The 15,783-nt window shown below is 34.5% G+C and overlaps 1 protein-coding gene across 4 annotated transcripts in view; it reads left to right on the forward strand.

Annotated features, from left to right (window-relative positions):
* The window catches only part of LOC150100364 (nostrin-like), a 398,805-nt gene that overhangs the window by 128,955 nt on the left and 254,067 nt on the right, over positions 1–15,783 (forward strand). For all 4 annotated transcript variants that reach the window (XM_090402920.1, XM_090402918.1, XM_090402919.1 and 1 more), the window contains exon 5: positions 5,859–5,940. In XM_090402920.1, coding sequence (XP_090259046.1) covers positions 5,859–5,940 — 82 coding nt within the window. The remainder of the gene's footprint in view (positions 1–5,858; positions 5,941–15,783) is intronic.

Consider the following 15,783-nt stretch of genomic DNA (forward strand, 5'->3'; position numbering starts at 1 on the left):
TATTGCCCTTTAATTTGTATATTAATGATATAGAGAAAGATTTAGAATTGTTTGCTGATGATGCAAAGGGAGTGCAATAATCAATAAAGATGATTTTGCAGATTGATTTAAATAAATTGGCGTTATGGATTAAGGATAATAAACCAAAAAATTCAATAAAGATGTTTGATGCTATTCAGAAAAAGGTGTTCCAGTTAATAGATCCTTCTCTTGTACCACTTCATTCAGTTTCTCATAGTTGTTCATGTGTGTATCTGTATTATGGGTTTTCTATTTGTAAATTGATAGGCATTGTTCTGTTAAACTGGCTACCGTCGTTCCTCCACTTTTAAGCATGGCAAACACATATGACTACTGGTTAATATCCATATGTAATTCAGCTTTACACCTACTGCATTACATTTTCATCCTCTTATTTCATTATCTCTGTCCCTGTTCTTTGGAGCATTCTTGGATTAAAACAGTTAAAAGAAATTAAAAGATATTTGTTTTAGTAGTCTTTACAAACATACTAATTCTATCAATAGTTGAAAATAGAAATTCATTGTTGATGGAAGTGCATTGGTGATGGCGGATGTGGAATGAAACTTCAGATTATATCACCCAAACAGTGAAGACAACATGGAAGATTATCATCATACTGACATTGACAGAAATCTTCACCGCTTTTCTGAGATGTTTGTCACTTTAGGAGTGGGGGAGGGTGAGAAAGAAGGAAACACTGTAGTGTCCAAACTGATAACTAAAGTAATATCAGGATCATGGAGCATCACTTATGATGATAAACTCTGAAGACATGGGTTACTCACTACTACTAAGTACAAGAATGTACTTAGGAGTAATGAGATCTTTCCTTGCAAACTGCTGCATAGGATTGTAAGGATGAAAAATTGTCAAAAATAGTCAAGTTGTAAGGAAGAGCATAAAATGTTGATTTCCTTTTTTGCATGAAGCATTTATAATATGCTCACCAGAACATATTAAAATTTTCATGCAGAGGATGGGGATCTACTTTAAGGTAGTCTATGAGCTTTTCATGTTCATCACTCCTCACTATTCTTTGATGAGCATGATAAGCATTAAATATAGAGGAGTTGGTTGGAATTGGATCCAAGAAATCTAAGATGAGGAATTGGTATATTAAATCTGTTAGTTTCATTCTTCAGATTGTTGTTTCATATCTTTAATGGGGGGGGGGGGGGAAGAACCTAAGAACTCTGTCATCTCTGTTATGAGACACTGGCTAACTTATATTAGTTGAGAAGCCTTTATGAAAGATCTCACATCATTGATGGGATTTTAAAACGGTTCTTTTCAATCAGTCAACTTAGTTTGTGATGCATTTGTTACTGTGTTACAGAAACACAATCACAAATACATCACAATATATTTAGGAGAGAATGACTACTATTTGGGTTTTTTTTGTCAAATATATTTATTTTAAACTACGTTATACCAACTAGTTTCGCCAACGTGGCTGTTGGCCTCATCAGGGTTAAAATTATATAAATATAAGAACACTTAAACGCTAAAAAATTGTTTGCACTGACCATAAATGGACTAAATACAATTGCATTTTTATAAAAGCAGAAGAACGTATACATCACAGGTATAGCACATATATGGTCCACTAGTTATTATGTAGGAACGTTCTGTAGTTGGCAGCAAAATTTAATTCTGGCATGTTGAAAAATCTAATGAGGGTCTTCCAGATCTCGGGCAGAATTAATCCTTGGTTTCTATTTAGGTTTTCTTCTGAACGGAGAACTGTTGTGGCTTGTTTTATCATTCGGGAGTGGAAATCCTCCTCTGAGTAGAGCATGGAGCTTTTATCCCATTCTATAACATGGTTAGTCCTAGCAAAATGAAAGGCTAACCCTGATTTGTCTTCTCTATTATTATTGACGTCTCCTATGTGTTCTTTTTTTCTGATTTCAAAACGTCTTGAAGTCTGGCCAATATAGTTTAAGCTGCATGAGCAGGGTATGTTGTAAACTCCGACATAATTGAAAAAAGGATGACTATCTTTTGGAGATCTTAAGAATTGGCGAATGGTCTGTGAAGGTTTAAAAGCTACTCGTATTCCATGTGGCTTGAGGAGTTTAGCAATCTTATTAGAAACTGTCCCTGTAAATGGAATCACAATAGTAGAATGGTAATGTATATCTTTTGGTCGTCTTTGTGTGAGGGGGGGATTACAGAAAAAAATCTTGTGGATCAATTTCCTAGGATAACCATTCTTTGTAAGATTATTTGATATCTGGGATAGTTCATCTTCAGGTCTTTATCATCAGTTGTAATGAGAGAGGCTCTATTTTTTGGCATGTGTACAATGCTAAGTTTCTGAGAAATATGGTGTAAAGAAGTGAAGTGTAAGTATCTACCTGTATTGGTAGGTTTGCGATAAACTGTAAGGCTGATTACGTCCATTTATTTGTTTTTTAATTAAAATGTCCAGAAATGGTAATTGGTTAATTTTCTCCAGTTGTAGAGTGAATTTAATTTTGTGATGTAAAGAGTTGATCTTGCTTAGGAAATCGAACAAATCCTTTTCCGTATTTTTCCAAACAATAAAAATATCGTCAACCTATCTCCACCAAACTTTGGGTTTAGGGTTCAGTTGAGATAAAATTTTATTTTCAAATCTCTTCATAAAGAGATCAGCACAAGGTGGTGAAAGAGGGCTTCCCATTACAAGGCCTGATAATTGCTGGTAAAAAGTTTTATTCCACAGGAAAAAGTTAAAATTTAAACAGTGATGGAACAAAGAAGTAATGTCTTGAGGGAAGAAGTTTCCTAAAATGTCGATCACTTCCTCTACTGGAATATTGGTAAATAATGATGTCACATCCAGTCTTGCCAGAAGATCTGTATTGGAGATCGAGATGTTGTTTAATTTCTCCACGAAATGTTATGAATTTCATATGTAAGTATCCGAATTGCGGATGTGTGCTTTGAGAAAACCTGCAAGGTGTTTAGATAATAAATATGTAGGTGAATTAATACCATCAACGATGGGGCGTAACGGTATTCCATTTTTATGGACTTTTGGAGAGCCATATAGTCTCGGCGTTAGTGGATGCCTAGACTTCAATCTCCATTTTAAATCTGCTGACCAGGTATCCATATTACGTAATAAACCGTTGGTATCATTGTGATTCTTTTAAAGTAGGATCTGAATCTAAAACATGGTAAGTAGATGTATCAGATAGTAAGTTGGCGATCTTATCTTTGTAATCACTAGTATTTAAGATCACTGTACAGTTGCCTTTATTGGCTTTTAAGATGATGATTTCTTTATCTTTCTTTAACCTAAACATAGTGCTTCTCTCTAGAGGAGTGATGTTTTAGTGGGGGAGCTCTTGAAGAAGAGAGAATGATACTGCTTTTAAGTCTGAGATCATTAGCTATGGGTTCCGGTAGCAACGAAATGACCTTTTCTATATTGTATATAATGTCCACTTTAGGAATTAGATCAGGAGTAATAGAAAAATTGAAGCCTATTTTAAGTATACTCGCTTCTGGTTTTGATAGAACATGATCGGAGCAATTAAATATAACAGTGTTGTCCAGCAAACTAGGTTTCGACTGAAAATGTTTTTCGCAAAGAACATTGAATTTCTTGATTTGGCTTTGTTTACTGATAGAAAAGGCCTTGTCATAGCTATTATTTATCATTCTATCTAAAAGTGACCATAAGTTTTGGTCTAAAGTACTGGAAATATCCTCGTAAATCTGATAGCATTGAAAGTCTATTTGGCATAATTCACATCTGATATGATGTATCCGCTCACGTAAAAGAGCCAAAGATGTTTTAAAATAAATATGCTTAACTCGTCTTGATTTAAAACAGAGATTGAAGTCTATGCATCCACTAATGCCAAGACTATATGGCTCTCCAAAAGTCCATAAAAATGGAATACCGTTACGCCCCATCGTTGATGGTATTAATTCACCTATATATTTATTATCTAAACACCTTGCAGGTCTTCTCAAAGCACACATCCACAATTCAGATACTTACATATGAAATTCATAACATTTCGTGGAGAAATTAAACAACATCTCAATCTCCAATACAGATCTTCTGGCAAGACTGGATGTGACATCATTATTTACCAATATTCCAGTAGAGGAAGTGATCGACATTTTAGGAAACTTCTTCCCTCAAGACATTACTTCTTTGTTCCATCACTGTTTAAATTTTAACTTTTTCCTGTGGAATAAAACTTTTTACCAGCAATTAGCAGGCCTTGCAATGGGAAGCCCTCTTTCACCACCTTGTGCTGATCTCTTTATGAAGAGATTTGAAAATAAAATTTTATCTCAACTGGACTCTAAACCCACAGTCTGGTGGAGATATGTTGACGATATTTTTATTGTTTGCAAAAATATGGAAAAGGATTTGTTTGATTTCCTATGCAAGATCAACTCTTTACATCACAAAATTAAATTCACTCTAGAACTGGAGAAAGATAACCAGTTACCATTTCTGGACATTTTAATTAAAAAACAAATAAATGGACACATCAGCCTTATAGTTTATTGCAAACTTACCAATACAGGTAGATACTTACACTTCACTTCTTCACACCATATTTCTCAGAAACTTAGCATTGTACACATGCTAAAAAATAGAGCCTTTCTCATTGCAACTGATGATAAAGACTTCCAAGATGAACTATCCCTGATATCAAATAATCTTACAAAGAATGGTTATCCTAGGAAATTGATCCACAAGATTCTTTTCTGTGATTCCCCCCCCCCACCACAAAGACAACCAAAAGATATACATTACAATTCTACTACTGTGATTCCGTTTACAGGGACAGTTTCTAATAAGATTGCTAAACTCCTCAAGTCACATGGAATACGAGTAGCTTTTAAACCTTCACAGACCATTCGCCAATTCTTAAGATCTAAAGATAATCATCCTTTTTTCAAATATGCTGGAGTTTACAACATACCCTGCTCATGCGGCTTAAACTATATTGGCCAGACTTCAAGAAGTTTTGAAATCAGAAAAAAGGAACACATAGGAGACGTCAATAATAATAATAGAGAAGACAGATCAGGGTTAGCCTTTCATTTTGCTAGGACTAACCATGTTATAGAATGGGATAAAAGCTCCATGCTCTACTCAGAGGAGGATTTCCACTCCCGAATGATAAAACTAGCCACAACAGTTCTCCATTCAGAAGAAAACCTAAATAGAAACCAAGGATAAATTCTGCTCGAGATCTGGAAGACCCTCATTAGACCCTTCAACATGCCAGAATTAAATTTTTCTGCCAACTACAGAACATTCCTACATAATAACTAGTAGATTATACACGTGCTATACATGTGATGTACACATTCTTCTGCTTTTATAAAAATGCAATTGTATTTGGTCCATTTTTGGTTTCCGTGCAAACAGTTTTTTAGCATTTAAGTGTTCTTATATTTATATAATTTTAACCCTGATGAAACCAACAGCCACAGTTGGCGAAACTAGTTGGTATAACTTAGTTTAAAATAAATATATTTGACCAAAAAAATCCAAATAGTGGTCTTTCTCTCCTATAGCTCTCATGGTCAAAAATAACCGTTTTATTATCACAATATATTTGTTACAGAAACATGCTGTACTGAGTCATATTGCTATATAATAGTAAATATGAAATTGAGAGATTCATTTTCAGCACAGCTCTGTTCAGCTGTATTTAAAGAATTTTAAAACATCCACAGAGATTAAATTTTCTCTTATTTTGTAATATGAAATATATTCTCTCATTATTTCAGCATGTCAGTTATAGAAAAATTGAATACCTTTGCTGTTAATAATATGCTAGATCAGGTCATTTTATCTGTTACAGAGATATATCTTATGCACTATTTGATGAAATAGTTAAACCTCTAAGAAATGAAGTGGAGCAGCAGTACAAGACTCGTAAAATGGTATGTTTATAATATATTTTGAAGATATCTATATTTAGAAATAGTATAGATAATCTGAAAAACAGTAATGCACAAAATGTACACTTAAAAATATCATCATCATCATGCCTGTCAAGGATTTAGGCCTAGAGTTTTATGTTTCTTCATAGTTTATGGCTTGTTGTTATAGAATTTATGTATCACAATAATGTTATATAACCAGCTATCAAACTTGTTTTTGAAATCATTCACACTGCTTGCACACACAACATTCAATGGCAATCCATTCCAGTCACACATCACTAGAGTTATTCCACTGAATGTTGAATAACCCCCCAAAGAATTCTATCGATATTCATTCTTTCTTTTATTTGCAGCATAATCAATAGAATTCTTTGTGGTTATCTTTAGCTTGCAGAGCCAGTTTCTTTTCATACTCATACTTAGTTTTCCATACAACAGTTTTGACTATTCTGGCCTGCTGCTTATAATTTTCATAACTGACATCATCCTTATGCACAACGCATTCCTTCCACAGCATACTTTTCCTATAAATCTCTTGCTTTATAAGATTACACATCGACTTCACTCCTACCCTATTTATTCTTTGAACTCTCCGGACACATTCTGATATTGCATCATTTAAGTACATTTTAAATACTTCTCATGCACTGTCGATATTCTTCCCATCCAACAACTGATACCATTGTGCTGAACTCAGTATACTCCTCAGTCAGTCATAATTTTTTTGCGTTTTGTAGGTTAGCATGTAACCCTTTCTGAATGGAACATCATAAACTTAGCCACTTTCCAAGTGAGTACCACATGACCATTGTCATCAGCTGGAGGCAGAATAGTTACGTCTCTAAGTGAAACATCCTCTGACACTATAATCAAATTTAACACTCTTTGACCTCCAGTTCCTTCTTTCACATGCTGTTTGAGAAAGTTACATTGCAACAGCTTAATAAATTCAGTTTCATTTTACTCTTTACCCCATCGTCTTTATTTGTTGATGTATTTCTTCATCACTAGCAATTGATCCACCAGGTCTGTAACAACACCCCACTATATATTTGATCTTGCTAGATTCCACCTCACAGCAGATGACTTCGAACTCACTACCACATGAAAAACTGTTACTAGTATTACAATCATTGGTCTTAACACTAACTGGATTAAGACCAATGATTGTAATTGGTCTTAACACTAACTGGATTCAAGTCATCTGATAATATTAGCAGCATGTCCCTCCTCTTCTAATATGTAGACATTAAAGATGGAAACTAATACTTACATGGAATAATTGTAATATTTTCAACTTAGTATCTAAAGCATCTTCAGTCGACAATGAACACAATTAAAATGAAAATAATGGAATTACTTTGAAATGTGCCATATCATGAATAGGACAGCAAATGGTCCACAAATTCCTAATAAAAATAAATAAATAAAATCAATAATGATAATAGTCTGCAAGGTTAGCCTAGTGGCTGTGCGCTTCGCAACCATATGCCTGGGGAAGGAGTGTCTGAGGTTCGATTCCCGTCAGTGACGTGAGGAGCTGAAGGATCTTCCTCAGCCATAGCCAAGTTAGCTGGTCTTGGGCGTGGACAGTAGGGTTTTTCTCCCCAGTTTATCTGGGGATTTTCATCCTGCAAAGCAGGCAAACTGGCATTGAGAACTCAACACCACTACGGACGTAGGATACACCAGGGTGTAGGGCTGACCACCTTATCCTGTGAATAGTTTAATTCCGATGATTAATAAACCCTCGACACCGCAAGGTAAAAGAAGAAAAAAGGAAGATGAGATGAGATAATAATAATAATACTATTTAATAAATAATGTGTATATATATATATATATATAAAAACAATTATGATAAGACAATAATTAAGAATTTATGGAAGATTGATATAGCAATATTTCCCATAAAGGAGAAAACCAAAGGCCATCCAATCTGTTTAAATTCAGGCAGTGCTGAAAGGCTTTACAGCCTCTCTTTGTATAACCGTTCTATAAAGAAACTACTTTTCTGTAAAAGATTGGTTTCTCTCTAAAGTACCTTATGCTTGTTCCAGGTAGCAGTTTAGCAACATCAGACTGCTCAGGTTCATGATACTGGATGTAAGATTTATATTTCTCTAAATGGATGGCTGCAGATCTACCAGACAGTCCAAAGTAAGACTAGCCACAGGAGAAGGAATCTGGTAGATATTGTAAAAAATGGAAGAAGCTTGTCTCTTAGGTTTGGAAAGGAAAGTGAAAATCACAATGTTGAGCGGTCTGTGACCTTTAGCAGTAAATTCAGAAATTCCTTTAATATACAGAAGTGGAATCTGAATGATTTCTTTGGGATGTCAAAATTTTGCTGGCCTATTGGCCAAGTGGTTAGCTATATGCTCTCCAGCCAAAAAGGCTGCAAGTTCGAATCTCACCATGAGCATGGATGTTTCTGATTGTCTGTGAAAATACTAGTGCTGGTGGACGATAGATGATGATCGTAGTTGCTGTTTGTTAGTAGTTTGTGGAGATGCAGAGCTGTAGGGTAGGTGCCTCCCTTGATGAGTCTTTGGACTCCTTGGAGGTGTCACATAATAATAATAATAAAAGCTGTTAAATGTTTTCTCAATAAAGGATTCATTAAAACCATTTTTTTAAAAAAAATCAAATTTGATATAATTCAATTCTTGGCATAGAAGGTCTTTAGTGGAACATAAGCTATGAGCATGATGTAGTAAGATCTTAATGGTTCCAACTTTTTGATTGGGATGATGATGATGCACAGATATAACAATCACATTTGTTTATATACAAAAAAATGAGAATTGCAAACTACTATAAGCTGATGGATGAATCAATAAATCTAGAAAGGCCATCTGATTGTTTTTCTCTTCCTTTAAGATCAGCTGAATTCTGGGATGAATCATATATAATTTTAAGACAAAGTGTTTTAAATCGGAGAACTTTTCCATATCACAAATTTATCATCAATGTATCCTTACTGTACTGTAGGTTTTGGAGAAATATTAGTTATATCAGAAATATCAGGAGACAGTCTTCGAAATGCTAGCTTTGTCTTCAATGTGATGATATAATTTGTCCAAGACACTAAAATAACAACAGTGGTATCATTCAAAGGAATGTTTGTGAAAAGAGATACTATATCAAGACTATTTCACATTACCGGGGGGGGGGGGGTATGAAGATCAAAAATTTTAGTTTTGAAATCAGAAAAGTTCTTAATATGTGAAGTTAATTTTCCAGCGAATGAAGATAATGTAGACAAGTATTTAGAAACCTTATATGTCAATGTAATCTACTACAGATCATAATGGAACATAAGGTTTGTGATTTTGAGAAGATTATATAATCAAGGGCTCACTTTAGTGAGAACGTCAGTGGCAAACCCAAGGTACTTGATGCTGGACCATGCCTTATTTCATGCAGTATGCATTTGTTATATTATCTGTAGATCGTCCGTACTCTTTTTTCTTTCTTTCCTTCTTGCTCCCCCCCTCTCCTCCCAAATCTTTTCTATTTTACTTTTCTTCATCACTTTTAGTTTGTTTAGCCTTATCTAGTAGGCTAAACAAACACAGAGGAAGGCAATGGCAAACCACTTCTGTATATATTTTGCCAAGAAAATCTTATGAACACAGGCTTAAGTTATTGTGATATAGTGCTGGAAGATGGGAAACCTAGGTCAGAAAGCACCGAAATGGCTACTGGGGAAGAGCAAAAAGAAACTTCCAATGAAGTTAACAAGAATGATGAAGTGGAATCAAAGCCTTCTGGAAGTTCAACTTCTGATAGAGTTAATCTCAGAAGAAGATACCTGCCTCTGCTTTACTGATTTATTTATATAAAATAGGAACATGGAATATAGGAAGCATTCATCAAAGAAAATTGGAACTTCTCATTTCTTTCTGTGAAGAAAGAAATGAGAAGAACATGAGTTAAGATGTTAATCACCGAACTGAGATGGACAGAAATGGATCACTTTGATACTGACGATTTCATGATATATTAATCTGGACGTGAACACCTTCGAAGAAATGGAGTAGCATTCAAAGAAGAGAATACAGAAAATACATTTTCTGGATAATACAGAATGTATCGCCCAGAATGTATTCAATGAGCTAGAACTAATTGTTCAACTTCCCATCAGTTACAGGAAGAACTCTCTACTCTCAAACAGTATATGAAACTAAATGGCTTCTCAGAAAGAACTACATGATGTCTTCTTGATTCCTACAAACCCAACCAAACAATCAACATACCGAGTTCCAATCCCATACATCTGCAGCATTTCAGAGCCTATTTCAAGAATTCTGAGGAAATATGATTTAGTAGCTACTTATATTCCCATTAATAAACTATCCATGTATTTCCCATTGTCTAAGGATAAACTGTCAACTATGTCTCTTCCTGGTGTATATAAAGTTCCATGTGACTGCCAACTTTCCTCCTTTGGATGAACTGGATGTTCAATAGAAAAAAGAATATGAGAACATCAGTCTTATATTCTTCACAAAAAATCCAATGTCTGGATTGGTGCAACACAGAATAGAGGCAGACCACAACATTCTCTAGTCTAAAACTCGCCTTCTACACAGATGTTGGTATCAATTTGAACATCTATTCAAAGAGAGTGCTGAGGCCTCACTTCACTGCCCTAACTTGAATCGGAATGACTGCCTATCCTTGTCAAAAATATGAAAAATATGGGAACGTTTGATCCAAATAACACATAATTTTTATTTATTTTTTTAAAGGCCAGTAGTGATATTTACAAAAATAGAAGGTCCTAAGAAACTACTGAATACTACATCTATCTAATGATTTGTTTAGCATGATATTATAAATATAAATAAATTTTTTTTTGATGATAATATAAATTATATAATTATTTTATAATCACTTTTATGATTAACCTTTTCTTCAGTGAAGCATAGTGCTATTAGTGATTTAACATCACTCAGCTTGTACTATTTTGAATAATTCAATTGTTTGCATTCTACCTTGTGAAAAATGTTATTCAGGCCACCGATGATAGTTTGTTAGTTTCAAACTGAAATATTTGCCAGTATATTATTAGCTGATTTAATGCACTATAAGTACTTACACATTGTGCAGAAGTAATCCGTCCTTAGTACCCACTGTTTAGATTTCCGTTTGATGATTAATTTCGATGAAAAATGCAATACCGATAAAATGCTGGAGCACAAGTTTAGGGAAGCTTATTCACTGACGCTGCCTCTTGGACCCTCAAGTAGGAGAGGTGATATGATTTAGACTTTTAAACTGTTGCGAGGTAATATAGGGTTGACACTGGGGAGTTCTTTTGCTTGGTAGGATGGGGGGGGGGAGGAGAGAGGACAAGGGTCCATCCCTGGGAGTTACAAAAGGAAGCTGTGAGTAAGAGGGTGAAGAGTGGTTTCTTTGCATGGAGGGTGGTTGAACAGTGGAATGCATTGCCTGATAGAGTGGTGAGAGCACGAATGGTCAATGTGCTCAAGGAGTGGTATGATAGATTTTGTGTTTTCTAGAAATGGCCTCTCACGATGAGTTTTTTGACTCCATGGAGACCTGAATAATAATAATAATATTTAATAAATAATACTTCTTGTGTTTACATGTAGATAATTTATGATACTATGGCACAAGTTTCCCTCAAAACTATGTTGGAGTTTTGTGTTGAGAATAGTTGCTTTATTACAAACACTTGCTTTCAACAACATAAAAGAAGATTGTACACATGGACTTCATCTAATGGAGAATACAGAAATTAGATAGTTATATTGTTGCCAGCAGAATGTGGAGGAGTGCTATTCAAGCAGCAAAAACGCTACCTGGTGCAGAATTGTGGGAGAGATCATGAATTATTGATACCTGAATTAAATTGAAATTAAGGGCTAATTAGAAACAAAATGACAGTATCAAATAGTAGAAGTAGGAAAGAAAAAGTTTGGAGAAGACAGGAAGAGAATTAGAAGAACTATGGGAAGAAACAAAATATACAGTCATAGAAGCAGCCAAGAAGGCTCTAAATAAAGTAACAAGAAAGAAAGATTGTAAATGGTTGTCAGAAGAAGCTATTCAAATAATAGAAGAACGATGAAACTTAAGAGAAAAAGAATGGGTTAGACAACTGAGTGCAGATTTCCAAAGATAGGCTAGGAAAGATAAGGAAAAACATCCAAATGAAAGGTGCGAGGAAATTGAAGAAGCAGTATTATGGGTAGAATAGGAGAGTGTGTAGATAATTTTAATTTTTCTTTCTTTTTCATTTTTAAGCTTGTTTTTCTGTGAAAATATCTACAAAAATACTTTGAAGGAAAGGGCCTATTGAGAATGAATGTTTGTAAGAAAAGCTTATATTGTGATTCCTCCCCCCTCCCTACAAAAAAAAAGGAATCTTTGTGTAATGAGGACAAAAAAAAAATAACTAGAATTGTCATGAGAACAAAAGCATTGCCATTCATATAAATAAATGGCCCTACTATACATTCTCTGAGCTGCTTAAAAAATTTTTTTAATGAAAAAAAAATTGAAAAATTAATTAAAATTAAAAAAAAAATACTATATTGAGGCATCCACCACTACCACACATACACATAAAAACAAAGAATCATCATGTAATGAAAACAAAAAACTAAAATTATCACATATAACAACAAAAAATATTTGTCATTTAAGTACTGAAAAAAAAACTATTATTATTGAGGATAAAAAATATTGGTACTCAACATAAATAAACAGTAACAGCTCTACCACATATGATCATCACTGCTTTAAAAAAAAAGTAAAAAAGAAAAAAAAAAGTTGAGAACTGATAGCAGTTTTTATTTTATTTTATTTGTGTGAGGTTCCCCCATTTCTTGACCACAACTTAGGACTGGTTGAGCCCTCGTAATGAGGGATTAAGTACTATATCCTATGACTGTAGCCTGTGTGTACATGGGGCCAGTTTGCCTGCTTGCGGGATGAAAAATCTCAGATAAATTGGGGGGAAAACCTTGCTGTCCACGCCCAAGACCAACTAACTTGGCTATGACTGAGAAAGATCTTTAAGCTCCTCATGTCGTCGATGGGAATCGAACCTAGGACACTCCTTCAGGCAAAGCGTTGCAAAAGTTGCAAAGCGCATAAAACACATAAACACAGTTGCTTGCTTTTACGTTTGAAATTGGAATAAGAAGTTATTATTATTATTATTAAACAAGACCTCATGGAGTCAAAGACTCATCTAGGAGGTCCTTTTATCTCGCACACATCTCATCATACCGTGTCTTAAACACATTCAAACTCCTTGCAGACACCACACTCTCAGGCAAGGTATTCCAATCACTCACAACTCTATACTAGCAAGTTGCAGCAAATATACATTATTGTAAACCCAGGGACCATAAAAGCAGTTCATTTTAGCATAAGGTTTGATATAGTGAATTTAAGAAGAAAAACAATCTTCCTTCACCTCACTCAAGATTCTCAGGAATAAATACCTGAAAAAGAGTTGGCTCTATCCTACACAAGGTTGAATAGAACTAAACCTGATTCTTGTATTCTTGATTTTTATGATTTTATACAGATAATTCTCATTATAGCAACACACCATTATAAGAATACTGTTTAGCTTTGAATTACAGAACTTATTCATTTTGATCCTTTAAACTCTAATAGTGCATTCTGCTGATAACTTGCTGTTATTCTATTTTTCTTTACATGTGATAACTATCATAAATCCATCCCATCTTCCCATTCATGTTAGGTTCAGTGGCCTATCACAGTCAAGTAACTTTGAATCTTAGAAACCTGCTTATGATAGGATGGATGGTTTATTCTGCCTGCATTTCTTTATTTGTCTTTAAATTGCATGTATTCTTCTGACTAGTTTGCCTGTTTTGCAGGATGAAAAACCCAAATTTATGGGAGGAAAAATCTTGCCACCATCATAAATATATAACATTATGACTAGTACACATGTTTCTTAAAAATATCTAACCACTATAAGAAATTTATTCACTGCACCAAACTACTGAAGATTTCCAACCAAAGTTCCAAGCTATTCTAAAGAGACTTCATTACAGCAAATTGTCCACCATATCTATACTAGCAATTCCTGGATGTTTGTTATAGTGAGCAGCAACTATATTTAATATTAGTGTTTTCAGTAAAAATATTACCTTGAGCATATTAGTGATCTTCATTTGGGAGTTTTATATTGAGTGAAGTGTAAATCTGATTTATCAATTTTAATGAATCAGCTTTGACACATAAAAGTATCAAATTTTGTTGGTTCTAGCATCCAGAAAGAAAAACAAAATATGAGAGGAGGAGGAAGAGTAATTCAAGTTACATCAGTACAGAACTGACTGCCAACTAGCATCATTTTATGGTATTCTATTGCTTAAAGAAAGAAGCTAAACAGAAAACATAATAAATGCTCATTGATATTTATAGGGAAGTAGGGAAGTGCAGACATCTTGATCTTCTTTTTATAAATGATAATCATATAGTAGAAAATTCAGAGAAAAATTTACACTGAAGATAATAAACAAGGATCAAAATAACTGGAAGGAACCTCCATATTACTTTGTGGAGATCTCCTTCCACAGATTGAGACTTCTGACTTAATTTCCAACCCCATCCTTCACCTTTATCTGGAGTAGATGATATCCAACTAGAAATTGCAGTTCTAGAATGCCATCCACTTTGGCCTCCTTTCCACATTTTAGGCTTTTGATAGCTTTTTCTACCTCAAGTATTGATATGCACTCCTGTTTGCTTTCCCTCTTCATTATTTTCTACTACTGTTTCAGAGATATTCGGAGACATGTATTCTGGATGTGTAATGCACATCTAAGAAATTCAATTCATGAAGAAATAATTTTTGAGCGGTTATTTATTTGAAATAGTCATGAACTGTTACAAAAATGAAGCCATTGAGAATATGACCATAAAATCTGATAAGTCAAGTGTTGCCATTGAAGCACATATTGAGCAGTCTTATATGAAGAGAGATTAATGTGATTCCCTAGAGCAGCATTTCCCAAATTTTTCCTATGACAGAACACTTCACAAATCCTGAAATTTTAATTGAACACCTTGGTTAGAGTCGAGTAGCATCAGTCTCATATTCAGTGTAAAGTTAAGTGCACGCTATCTCTGAAGTAGGTTGTATCGCATTGCAAAAATGTGACAGCACACACACTACAGGCATTGCAATGATCTTGCTTGTGACCGCACATTTCCTAGAATAGATACCTCCATACTTCACTCGTGCTCAGTGGTGTCGACAACCGCTGATGGCTGAGTAAAGGCTATCGTGCTGGCTTAATAGCACAGTCCACATGCAAAATGAGGAGAGCCTGATTTTCAAACCTGTTTGAACTTGTCACAGCATTTAAAACCATTCCAGGTTCATATTAATTTTGATAATTTTTCACAGAACACTTATTCACTTTCCGTGGAAAACAATTTGGGGAAACCCTACTCTAGAGTCTACTGCAAGGCATCGACTTGCATTTTTAATTGTTGCTAAAAGTGAGTGGAGATTATTCAGTGCATATGTGCTGACTGAAATTTGAGTGTGAATTAAAACATGCATGCTCTCAACAGCAACTTAGTTCTACTTAGTAAATTACCTGCAGCTGAGAAGTGCCGTGCAGTTTGCTATTCTTTGTGTTTTCCTGTTAAAGAACAGTGCATTTTTTTTTTTAAAAAAAAACATTTCCTTTTATCCTTCTCAACAATTGGAAACAGTGTTGAAGATATCTTTCATTTTTGAAACTAAGAATGCAAAGTCGAGTTAAACATTGTTAAAGACAGTAAACTATGTCCTCCTCTTCAGAATTT

The sequence above is a fragment of the Typopeltis vanoorti genome, chromosome 13, assembly GCF_054136105.1.
Source record: "Typopeltis vanoorti isolate ZY-2024b chromosome 13, IOZ_Tvanoo_1.0, whole genome shotgun sequence".
Classification (NCBI taxonomy): Eukaryota; Metazoa; Arthropoda; class Arachnida; order Uropygi; family Thelyphonidae; genus Typopeltis; species Typopeltis vanoorti.